General features: G+C 46.0%; 1 protein-coding gene across 1 annotated transcript in view; it reads right to left on the bottom strand.

Annotated features, from left to right (window-relative positions):
- LOC144165211 (uncharacterized) overlaps positions 1–13320 on the bottom strand; it is a 159515-nt gene that overhangs the window by 65865 nt on the left and 80330 nt on the right. Inside the window, exon 4 of the mRNA XM_077695330.1 lies at positions 246–526. Coding sequence (XP_077551456.1) covers positions 246–526 — 281 coding nt within the window. The remainder of the gene's footprint in view (positions 1–245; positions 527–13320) is intronic.

The raw sequence follows: 13320 nt of genomic DNA, 5'->3' as shown, positions 1-13320 counted from the left end.
GCTGAAGTAGTGAGACTCGTTGAAGCGCCCGGTCGCACAATGACAGTTGGGGACAATAGAGAAATAAACGTTTTCGAGTAATGAAAGAAAGCCAAAGGCGTTGTTATTCCCACGCAACCTTCCACGAACAGGGCAATGTTTAATGTTGTCTTGCGAGAAACGCGATGCAGATGCTGTGGGAGGGCTGTGGGGGATGCCCGCACAGCACGAAGTGTCTCGGTTATTACAGGAACTCGCGAATATACCTTGGATTGAGCTTCCGGGGAAGTTTCAGGCTTTCTTTTTTCCCATGGGGGCTTGTGCAGCAGGGTGCCCAGAGCCGCGACGTTGGCGAAGCAGGCGCCCACGAGAAGGAAAGTGCCGCGCAGTCCGTACTCGTCCAGCATCCACTGCACAAGCTTGGGCACGACCAACGAGGTGACGGGGGGTCCCGCGAGGTTCAGACCCAGGGCGATGCCCCGCCACTTGTCGAAGTACGTCGTCACCGCCACGATGCTGCAGCTCATGACGATGCCCTGGCCCGCTCCTTCACGAGAGAAACAGGGGAAAAAGGCACCACCTTACTCTGTGAAGACGGATGACCCGCGAAGCGCATGACATGAACTTGAAACTAGAATTTAGGGGGAAGGTGTGAGAAAGAAATCTTTTTCTTGAAGGCTCACGGCAGTCATCCCAACAAAGACGCATACATACTAACATACACGCACAAACTTTTATTTTCACTCTACTGATCAAAAAGGGGGCCTACTGATAACTATACTTACTAATGTACGGACTTGCGGACGCCAGGGGCAGCAGTGCGCAGGATCACTGTAATATTCACGTCTTATCACTGAAGGTTCCACGACGAAGTGGCACGCATCTCCAGTATGCTGATTGAAATTTGTTTTCGCAATAGAAATTTTTTATTTCAGTTTTTATACAAACAGAAAGAAGTCGAAAAAACTGAGGGCAACAAGAACAAAATGCGCGTCGATCCAGTTTATGAAGGTGGTTGGAAAGCGAAGCTGTAAACGACACCCACAACGATCACCCATGCGACGTCACTTCAATTCACACACGTGGCTCTACAAAGAGTGAAACCAGAGACTTTGCAACAGCGATGCTGTTTAAGCTGAGCTGATGGTTGGGCGGGCAAACATGCGCAGGAGAACCTCCCCGAGTGATGACGCCATCGCGAGCGCACAGCCGCAGCTTCACCAGCAGCTTTTCCTCGGCGCGATAGGGCCCAGAGTTTCTGTATATAGCTCCCCCAGGGGATCAGAGTCGCGCGTCCGTCCGTCATCTTGAGTTCTAATGCCGTGCGGGAAAGCCACCCGTCAAGCGTGTAGGAGCTGCCGCCGTGCAACCGCGCCAGGGGCGACGGCGGGGAGGAGTCGGCGCATGCGTGTGCCAGGAGCGGCGGGACAGCGCGACTGAGGGGTTGGTCGGCTGCTTGTGAGCTGAGCGGCCGCCGCCACCACAACCTTCGCCGGTCGCTTGAACAGAACTGGCGGGAAACGGTGTCTTGTGCGCAGCAGAGCAAGCCCGCTGCGCTTGTCGTAAGGACGAACCTGTGGCATGTGGCAATCAGACGCGCAACTCTAGCGCTACGCGATATACACGAACTCTACTCGGGCCGGACCCATCTCGCCACCTGTAGGTGGCGCGATAAACTTGTACAAGCACGGTTTTTAAAACGCGGATTGGAAAACTGCGAATAAACCGAGGGCACAGGAGAAGACGACAAGACACAGAGGGCGCATGCTAGCAACTGATTTTTATTTGAGTAGAGCTACATATCATGAACAAACACACATTCCGTTTAGATCAGCACATACCAAGCAGTTAAAAAGAGGAATCGCTACGTCAGCTCTGAGGAATCCGTTCCGACCCTCGCGCCAACACCAGGCTGAGGAGAGGTTCCATTCACAGGTTGAGCGGCTGAAGGGAGCCGATTTTCCTCGCGACCTTCTCTTGGCAGTTGGCGAGAAGCTTCTTGTCGAGTCACGCACCAAGAACAACTCGTCCGAACGGGGCAAGGCTGAGAAGATGGGAGTGTTACCTTACGTCCGCAGTATCGCCCACAGTATCAAAAAAACCTAGTCAAAGGGCGGGGGTTATAATGATGATGAAGGCTTTATTTGGCATCAAGGATACATGATGCAGGAGACCTGCAAAAGAAGCTGGCGTGATGCCGCCTTGACAAGGCCCCCCTCCCCGAACACATGGCAGCAGCCGTCACACTTCTGTAAAAATATTCCGGATGAAACGCGTGAAATAAACAGGTCTACGACAAGAAAGAATCATCCCTGTACATGGGTGATTACATGGAACGTGTTATGCTTGAACAATAAATCAATTTCAGAAAATGCGAAAAATGTAGGCGCAGATTTTTTCAAAAAAAAAGAAAAAAAGGAAGCGTACGCGTGATACATAGAAGTAAAGTATACGAGAAGGTCTACGAGAAAAAAGGAGCAACCAACACTGTACAGGTGTAATGAATTGGTACGTATAATGCAAGGAACAGATAATCAATTAGGCAATGCAAAATACAGGCGCATTTGCCTTGGAAACACAAAAACAGCATCATAAAAAAGAAAAATGCCAAATGTATTGCTTTGGCAACATCACAAATACATTTTCTAAAACAGAAAAAAAAACAAGACACAAAGAAACATATCGCGAAAAAACGCAAAGCAGTATACAAAAATAGACGAAAAAACAGGATACAATAATACATTCTTTAGATAATTGCAAGTAACCGAACAAGTGATCATGACGCCAGAAGAAAATGATTCCGCACTTGTTTAAAGGTGACTTTTTCTAAGTGAATTTCTTTATCCCTGAGTTCATTTTTTTTCTTTTTTTTCCTCAGCGATGTGTAAACGTTTTTCTCCGAGTACATTTTCTTTTCTTTTTAAGTTATTCATTGTATAGCAATTTTTGCCATAGTGCCGTGGTTTTCTAATTGCAAATAGTTGTTATCGGCTCACTCTTCTGCAGTGGCGCGTTAAGTGTCATGCGCGTAAAATTCTGGGCAGGTATGCGCTTTCTCTGTTGTGTTTTCTTTTGTTCTTTGACAAATGTTGTCAATGTGTGTCGTGCAATTTTTCTGTGTTGTATTAATATGTACCCAGTTAACTATTGCGTCCTTGGGAATGTAAATATGTAATCCCACCCTACCCAAGGCCTGGCTCTCAGGCTGGCAGTATTCAATAAATAAATAAATTTAACCCTCTTGAGAGTTTTTTTCCCAGCGATTGAACACCGTATGAGGTTCTAAAGGTTCGAACATTCCACACTTCATTTTTTGCGGTATTATACTTAGGATGGTTAAGTACTAAATCTGCCAACTTCTCTAGAAACTGGTTGCAGTTTTTCATGTCTGGTTTATATTTTGCTACTAATATTGTTATATTATACTTGCTTATATTATTCGTGTTGTTATTTCGGCACTTAACAAGCTACATCAGTTGCGTAAGCGTTTAAATTCCGAAGAAATTAGACATGTGAGGTGCCGGAAAAGACACGAGAAGCGCGCTTTGTTGACTGTCAAGCATGCGTCGTTTAAAAATTCTCCTTGTCCTGTGGGCGATCGTACATTGACCAGACGGGCCGATGCCGTAATGATCAACTGAGGAACACGCCAAACGCCTCAGCACCTTTGCCGGCAGCAACCTGGCCACCCACTGCAAAGACTTCAAAGGCGGGTTCCGCGCGCGTCTCCGTTCCCTCATCACCTATCTATCCCGTGGCGCCTATCTTTCTCCTCCATCAGGACAGCTGCTACGTGCCGAGCGCTCCGTCGGGTGGCGACACGGGTCTCGCGCACGTCGCCGTTCCCTCCTCCAGTATCTCTAGCCATAAGTGTTGGAAGCTGGGCTAGCTCGAAAGACGTTTTCTTGGTGAAACCAGAGGGTTAAGCAGTTCGGCGCCAACTCAGATTCGCACTTTTTCGCTTCATAGATGGCATCACGTACCGCCCCCAAAAAGCTGCGTCAGGTAGTTGCAATCTAGCAGTGTAAAAACAACCAGGACACCGAAGCACGCTTTATTCCGCCGCACGAAAGGAAATATAGCTCCGATGACGGCATGCATCGGTCGTGCGATGACACGAGCGTTCCTTGATACGACCGAAGAACTTGGCCAACAATGTCAGATATCAGTACGGAATGAATACCGGCATGACTTGGCCCAGATGTTTCTTGTCGCGTTTTTGCATGCTGTTGTTTTTTCTGGAGAACACGAAGTCGGCGACTTGCAAAGAGGGCGAGGAGGGCGCTTCTCGTGATGCGAATGAAAAGATACATTCATTTCCTGCGACCCCCAGATAAGGCCACTGCGTCTAAGAAGGCGACAGAAAATGTATTTAGAGGTTTTCTAAGCCTTTGGTATCAATCTACGCGCACAGGTAAGAACACAGAAATACGACAGCGCGTATGCACAATTCACTTTCGCGCCAGCATAGACGGCGGCGGTTACATTGCTCCGACCGACAGAAGAGCATTGCGGCGAACTACAAAAGCGGCAAGGAGTGCGTGTGGACCTACTGGGCTGCAGGCTTTCCTCAGCATTCGTTGTCAATTCTGCCGTTTGCGGGATAGAAGCTTTGTTCGCTGTGCTTCTGTGGAAGCCAGGAAACGTGACTTCTTCAAGGAGAATTCTATCCCACTTATGGGTGTTAAATTACTGCAAGGACGATTGCGAGTGTTACGCATGAAGAAAATAACACCAATGTCAGAGCAGGAACTGAAAACATATTTCTTGCGGGCGAGCAAATCACGCTGTGCCGCGCTGTGCCGGCAATAACCACAGCTTTATCAGCCCTTCTAGGTGAAGAAGGGTGCCTAAAGTTGTCACCCGCTTCGCTTTTAACATGCAAACATGTTTGTACTCTGATCAAATTTCTTCCTTAATATTATCCGCAGTCGATATAACATCATTTATAACATTTCTCGAATAGTGAAACAGCTTAGTTGGAATGTATTACCGCTGTATTGCTTTTGAAAAGTTTCGTACAGTGCGACATGGGATTTGAATTAAAAGTACACGATTGTACGTAGTATCGACGAGCTAACATTTCTTCATAAAAATCACCAAACAAGAACTATCACTTTCCCGATCACACTATTATGCAAGCGGTTAAGCCCAATCTAAGCTACGCGCATAGTGGTTCGAACGGTAGTAATTGTGGTCATTGCTGCGACGCCTTGCGGGTTCTTGGACAATTCAATTTGCCTAGCTACCCGGTGTTTTTAGCATGAGAAGGGAAACGGGAAACGGGGTGTTGCGGATGGGATCCAGCCATGGCTCTGCTTAGAACGCTCTTTTATGACCGGTTCTTCCTCTACGTAACAATGGTGATTTCTCTCTTAGCTCGTTCTTTTTGTTATTTTCCACGAAATGTGTTTGGTGTACCAAGACATTCTATTTAGACGGCTTTAAATCCTACGCAGCGCACTTATTTGAGGCGTTTTGTTGTATTGTTTATTTTTGTAAAGAAATATAACAAATTATTGTGACCACAAATATTACGGAACTACGAAAGCGCATGTAACAAGTGCAATGCGTAGGTCACAGCTTACGTAAACGCTACCGTAAAGCTAAAGTCATGTTATACATTGAGCTAAATGTGACTAACGAAATTTGATGCCGGTTTACTTAAATTATCGCACGTTTCTCCTCAATTTTTCATAATACGTCCACACTGCGTAAATTGAGTAGTGTACGTACGTACGTGCATACGTACGTATGTGCATACGCAGGTGTGTATGTATGTATGTATGTATGTATGTATGTATGTATGTATGTGTGTATGTATGTATGTACGTGTATGTATGCAGATATGTATGTATGAATGAATGAATGAATGATCTGCCTATCAAGGGCGTTGCCCGTGGAAGTCCAACTGCTTTTATATTGCTCTGTCCGAATAACTCATTTACGCTTAATTTCTTTATTTCATTCTTTCATAGCGCTAGCGGCCTTCTGCTCTTTCTATTCTCATTTCAGTGTAGTCATTCCGTTACCACGATGGTCCAACGGTTATCCGTTTGGGTCAAAACATGCCCTCCCTTATTCACTTTCAGTGGTATATCCACCCCCCCACCCCCAGTAACACAGTAACCCGAGACGCTCATTCCAAATGTCGGAGCGCTTTTTTTGTCATTATTGTTTCGGTGGCCACATGGGCCGACCGAAGATTGTTTAGACGTAATAACTCCCTGATTGGGAACTTTGTAACCTATAAATCCGGCTATCAGATGCTTTTCGGCAGTTCAGGTGCCCCTTGCTTCTGTTCGGGCCGAAGATAAAGCCAGGCGTGCGTGTGGCATGTACAGCTCCGAGTGACAGGAGCCTGAGGGCGCAGCTTCGCGGCGCTCAGCTTCCGCCCGGAGCCCTTTATCCACATCTGGTGAGCTTAGGTTCTGAGCGCTGTACCTCTGCACGCAGTTACAATTTCGGAAATGCAATAATCGATACGAGATGGACTCATGATCATCTACTAGTTAATCATTACAATCAAGCATCTAACTTGGGATAATTGAAACGGTGATTAATCAAGTCAAGTTACTTATTTCCATAAATAGCACTTGGCACCTGCCACGGCCCCTGATCCCTTAGCGCAAGAAAAACAGCTTTACTTCCAAAATCCAATTTTTTTTAAATAATTAGTCTCGATGAAACACCCCGTATACCCACACATTTCTTTTACCCATTTTTAATTTACTACCCTTGCTTATGTGTTGCCTCTGTATGCCTTATATTCCTCATTTACCCAGTGGCTCACCCGAGAAGGCACACCACTGTTGGTGACCGCTTCAACTAAATAAATAAAATAGTGCGTGGTTGCACGCCTTGGCGGCCGTGGACGTATAGCCGTCTTCCTCAATAAACCAAACATTCCAGAAAACGAAAAAATGCAGCTAACACAGAAGATTTTGCACGTATGTATGATCATTCATGAACATTTTTGGACTTTTTGGAAGCGAAGCTTCAATGTTAATATGTACAGACAACGTAAAGAACAATGAATACTCAAGTGTGCACTATTCGAAGTCGACACGTCCGAAAAACATTTAAAGCAATTGGTAAAAATTACCCTCCAGCACTGACCCAGTAATTACCAGAAAATAACGCCAAAAACAAGAGTGAAAAGTTGGGGTGATCAATACATAAGTTTGAAAGAAACCAGCGCATCAGGCGGAACACGAAGAGAACTTGACAAACACTTGCGCAAGTGTTTTTTATACTTCTCTTTCCGTCCTGTCTGATGCGCTCTTGCTTTCTTTCGAACCATGGAAAGACCCATGCAGATTAATTGAATGCCTGCAACGAACGCAACATTTCTGTCACTTCCTGAAACTACCTTTCAACGTTCCGTTAACAACGTTTAAAGAAAAAAATAGACCGTTTACTGCAACAGATAACGCGAACTGGGCAGTTTCACGCATTGTCCAAGACTACATGACCCAGCGTTATCAATAGTCGCAGCGTTCACGTGGCTGAGACAGACGCGCGTCGCAGCCAGCTGAGGCGGCGGGGAGATAACGAATATGCGCCTGCTGACGCTGTGTCTACAAGGCGACTTCCGAACGTGGTGTACCATGTACGGGCATGAGGTCAACTCGGCCTGGACTGCGCTTGGTGCGCTTTGAAAAAATTGAAAATTTGGGACTGTAACACGCTGCAGCCACATCTGGGATATAAGCGCGCGATAGTGGGGGGCTCCGGATGAATTACAACCACCTGCAGATCGTTCTGCGAAATCTCGACACGGGGACGTTGTTCCTTCTCGCCTCCATCTGAAGAGCGGCCGGGATGGCACCCGCATCCTCGCTGCGCTTTTGTCGCAGCCACGCAGTGACGGGTATCTGGACATATTTGTTTAGGCTGCCCGGTTGTGCACGGGTACTGCAGGGTGGCTATGGGAACATTCCCGAGTGCTTGTTTTTCGCTTTTTTAAATCGCTAAATTTTGATTGATTGCACGGTTTTATCGCGCCGACGCAACGCAGGCGATGAGGCGCGCCGCAGTGGAGGGCTTCGGGTTAATTTTGATCGCCTGGGGATCTTTAACGTGCGCCGAAATCTCGTACAAACGGGCGTTTTTGCTTTTCGCCTCCATCAGAAAAGCGGCCGCCGCGGCCGCGAATCGAACCCGCGACCTCGTGCTCAGCAGCGCAACGCCTTAGCCTGAGCCACGGCGGAGGGTAAATTGTTAAATTTTGCGTTGCCGTTGTGTGATGACTGTAGCCTGGGTAGTTGTGTTTTTGCTTCCCGCAACCCTGAAATCACGGCAGTGTTCCACTGAGCAAGGGACGTCGCTATTCCTGTACACACGGGTCGTTAGCTTTAGCCACACTGTATTCGTATAGCTCCCCGACGTGGGACGGGCGTGCTGCGTATCTTTCTATGAAGTATTTCAAGGTACAGGCAAGGTACGGAAGTTGCTATCGAATTCATCAAGAATCTTTGAGTAGCACTCTGATTTATTCCGGACAGCAACGGTTATTCGTGAGTTATATGGACGTGGTAAACTGATTTCGCAATTCTAGAAGACAGGTGTGAAGAATCTGCAGGAAATACAATGCAAGATAATTATTTGCATGAAATCGCGGTGCTACTTTGGCGTCAAATTTTCCTGGCATGCTTGCACCCCGAGTTACTTTGTATCAAAGTAACTCAGAGAACATCAAGTAACATCAAAGAGCTCTGGCTTGCACCTACGTGTGCCTTCGTGTTCATGTGCTTGCGTGTGAGCGAGTGTATGTGTACGTGTGTGCATGTCCGTGGCTGCGTGTGTTTGTGGGTGCGTCTGTGTATGTGCGCGGGTGCGTGCATGCGTGCGTGTGTGCATGTAGGTGTGTGTGCGTGCGTGCGTGCGCGCGCACACGTGTGTGTGTGTGGGGGGGGGCGTATGCGTGTGCGTGTGCGTGTGCATGTGTGTGTGTGTGTGTGCGCGTACGCACGTGTGTGCGTGCGCGTACGCACGTGTGTGTGTGCGCGCGCCCGCTTTTTGTGCGTTCGCGTGCTTGCGTGGATGCGTGTGCGCGTATGTGCGTGTGTGCGCGTTTCTGTGCGCGTGCGTGTGCGCATGCGTGTGTGTGTGTGTGCGTGTGTGTGCTTGCGTGCGTGCGTGCGTGTGTGCGTGCGTGCTTGCATGCGTGCGCGCGCGCGCTTCTGTGCGTTCGCGTGCGTGCGTGCGTGCGTGCATGCGTGTGCGCGTATGTGCGTGGGTGCGCGTTTCTGTGCGTGTGCGCGTGCGTGTGTGTGTGTCTGTGTGTGTGCGTGTGTGTGAAAGGTATAATTGGGAGAGCGTGAGGGCGATAATTGTGAAGCGTGCCGCCGGAATCTGGATACGTCATCGTAGCATTATTAGGTACAGGCTCGCCCTGTAAGCTGGATGTTGTCAGATTCGCGTGTGTGGTACAAATGTATTTACAAATGTATTTACTGTGGGCGGAGTTATTGAAATGGGCTAAAAAATCTGAATGATTACGGGCACTGAATCTCGCGGCCTTAAGTGCGGATGAAATGCGGACAGTAAGCGATAAAAAAAAAAACATCAACGAGCTGTGCATAGGGGCATACACAAAATAAGAATCAATGTGTGATATCTCGAAAAGAAACAAACAAGTCCACTTATTTTACGTGAAGGCGAAATCATCTCTCTGAGCAGGACATGCCTGGCTTCCCAAATCCCTGGGTTAACATACAGCGTAAATTACACATCCATGTGTGGGACCAGAAATAGATTGAAAAAAAGGGAAAGAGGGAAATATAATTTGGAAGAGCTCCAACCTGTTTCATCCAAAATACAATTTAAGGATTTTTCTGATAAAAGTGTTAAGACTACGATGGTATCATTTATGTAGCTGCAAAAGGACAGAACCTCGCTCAGTTATTACAAGCCATGGCGCCAGCATGATGGAGGGGACAAGATCAAGCAAGTCACCGTCGTGGCCTGCCGGTGGTTGGTCTACATCGGTCGTCGGTAACAAAAATGCGCCGAGCATGCTCCAATAGAATATAAATGAGAGCAAATGAACCAAGTACCCGCAAAAGAGCATTTTAACAAATACGAATCACTGAAATATTTACTTCAGCATTACCAACAGCAATAATGGATGTTGGGTGGGTGGGGGGCTGTTTGACGGCAAAAGTGCCGCATAAACAAGGCAAGTGCTGCTGTAGCTAACGTACTAGACACATGAATGCATGCCAGTTACAGCAGAGTAGTGGTTTTGGCGAGTTGGTACATAAGCAGAAGACACACAGTGCGATGCGTGTCTACTGCGTTTTTGTCCCTCGTCTTGTGCTGCGCTGCAACACGTTGATACAAGCTACAATTACATACATGTGGCACTTTCGCTTACAAAATACGTATTATGCGCAGATACTACAAAACGCATTGTAACATTCGTGTTTCATTTGTACACGAACTGAACAGTCTGCGAAAATAAATAAAAGATGTATGTGCGTGGACTGGCACAAAAAATTTTAAATAATAATAAAAGAAGGCAAACACTGGTGAACGGTCATTGACGACCAATCGTTTATCCATGCTTTAAAGAGTTCAAAATGAGCGATGAACCCTAAACGTAATAAAAAGTATTAAACAAAGACCGCGCTAGCAGGGATGGAAAATAGGATGAAAGAAATAAACGAAAAAAAACATAAAAATCAAATTTTCTTCTTTCAAAGACTAAGCTAAACTTCCGAGCGTGGCTTTCTTACCTCTACGCTGTATCAGTGCGTCTTACAGCACACCGTGCATTTCTTTGCCTTGGGGACTGAAAATCGAACGGTGTGAAGGAGGATTTTGGAAGCAATTTTGGAAGGGCACATTTAAACTGCAGAAAAATTAACCTTCATACCGACAGTAAAAGTAACTCATTGGTCAGCCTGAAGAATTTCCATTAATTGCAGAACAAGGAGAGTGATACTTTTGATTTAATATACTTAATTTCAAGTAAGGTGAACACTCTGTGCGCTCGCACATTTGCCTCCGTCAGCAACTTTCAGCAATTTCAGCCTTGAATGGATATAAACAAGGAATCAAGTAATAAAAACGTTGCATTTTACGATTTCTATAAAGGCGCCCTGACATTTAGGAAGATTGCTACGCTAATTGAACAATACAATCATGTGGTACACCTGCTTCATATTAGCGCACGATTCAGCGGGTTTACGCATTACTCCGCTAACGCACGCGTACGCAGATGCAAGTGGCTGCATAAGCTAGGTCTCCGTTCGCGGGAATGCCGAAGTTGAAGATAAAGAAAAAGCTGTCCCTGTAATCTGAAAAACGGGTGCTCCTAAGTGTCTAATGATCATACTATGTGAAGGAGAGAGAGAGAGATAGAGAGAAGGAGGAGCAGAAAGAGGAGGCAAAATGTTTTAAGGAGCAAACAGAAAAATAAAGAAGTGAGGTGGCGTTTTCCGTTCAGGAAGCCCCACTAAAGTTTTTTTAGCCGCTCAAGTGCGAAACCACCCCCTTGCCCTCTTCCCCCATTGTACAACCCCATCGTACAAGAAAAATATTGTTCCTGCATTTTCGCACCGTGACACCGCCAGTATGCAATGGGGTCATTCCATGCCAAACTTCCCAGCCGTAAAATCGACCATCACGGATTTGCTCAGTAAAAATTGTGGGTCATCCTCGCATGGCCCACAATGCTCCCTGGAAGTGTTTTTGTCCAAAAAAATTTTGTTCTGTTTCTAGCGGCACTTTTATCTCCAGGGTTTCAAGCAAACTTACGTCTGTGAAAAAATTCATGAAAAAGTAAATTCTCTTACAATGGCCACCATTTTTTTGTGAACAGCATGTCGAGGCCCTGGGCTGCTGTATGCCGAATTTTTAAAATATTTTTCCTTTTCTTTGCTGTGATTACGCCATTCAGAAAATACACGATGTCGAGCATTTTCAAACATTGTTAGCAAACACAAGCACATTCTCTCAGCCAATGAAGCATTTGTACCTGTATCTCAGCATTGTGGAAAATTGATAAAAACTATATTTACACTGAAAAAAGATTAAATGTGCGAGAAAACGTTTGTCAAACTTGGGAAAATCTCCCTTATGGCCCATGTTCACCTTCAAATTGCGCATTGTTGTGCTCGTAGTAAAAATATCAAATGCGAGCCATTCACGAGTACCAATGATCACAGTTTATTTCAGAAAGTTTAATCAATACAGTTTTTGTTTTAGCAGAGAAAAAACATTTTCAATTTGTAAAGCGACACTACCTCACCCCGTTGTTCCACAGAGCGTCTTCTCTGCACGGCATACACCTGCTGCATGAAAGAGCCGCTAGCCAGCGGGTTTGCGCTACAAGAATACCTTTCGCCGCAATGGTAGTTCGTAGCGTCAGTACAGGAAAAAGGAATAATTCGCGTGTTAGTGGGAGAAGTACAACGTGGAGCTAGCGGTGGTGCGCCCATTCTATGAGCGCGGGTAACTCAACGGCTAGCTGGACATGGACGTGCATTTAAAGAAGCAGGGTATGTTATACGCGGTATCTTTTAAGTATGCCGAAAATTACGAAATAGACAGCGGTTGAGTCATCGAGTTAAGCGGATTTATTTTTATGCGTGAGTGGGAATTGCATAACCCGATGCTTTAAATGCACATCTGATGTGCAGCCGCTGAGTTACCCGCGCTCATAGAATGGGCGCACCACCGCTAGCTCCACGTTGTACTTTTCCCACTAACACGCGAATTATTCCTTTTTCCTGTACTGACGCTACGAACTACCATTGCGGCGAAAGGTATTCTTGCAGCGCAAACCCGCTGGCTAGCGGCTCTTTCATGCAGCAGGTGTAGTCCGTGCAGAGAAGACGCTCTGTGGAACGGGGTGAGGTAGTGTCGCTTTACAAATTGAAAATTTTTTTTCTCTGCTAAAACAAAAACTGTTCTGATTAAACTTTCAGAAATAAACTGTGATCATTGATACCCGTGAATGGCTCGCATTTGATATTTTTACTACGAGCACAGCAATGCGCAATTTCAAGGGGAACATGGGCCATAAGGGAGATTTTCCCAAGTTTGACAAACGTTTTCTCGCACATTTAATCTTTTTTCAGTGTAAATATAGTTTTTATCAATTTTCCACAATGCTGAGATACCGGTACAAATGCTTCATTGGCTGAGAGAATGTGCTTGTGTTTGCTAAAAATGTTTGAAAATGCTCGACATCGTGTATTTTCTGAATGGCGTAATCACAGCAAAGAAAAGGAAAAATATTTTAAAAATTCGGCATACAGCAGCCCAGGGCCTCGACATGCTGTTCACAAAAAAATGGTGGCCATTGTAAGAGAATTTACTTTTTCATGA

This window comes from Haemaphysalis longicornis, unplaced genomic scaffold, assembly GCF_048455015.1.
Source record: "Haemaphysalis longicornis isolate Haplotype H1 unplaced genomic scaffold, Haemaphysalis longicornis Haplotype H1 scaffold_14, whole genome shotgun sequence".
Taxonomy (NCBI): Eukaryota; Metazoa; Arthropoda; class Arachnida; order Ixodida; family Ixodidae; genus Haemaphysalis; species Haemaphysalis longicornis.
This window is presented reverse-complemented; position numbering and strand designations above follow the sequence as displayed.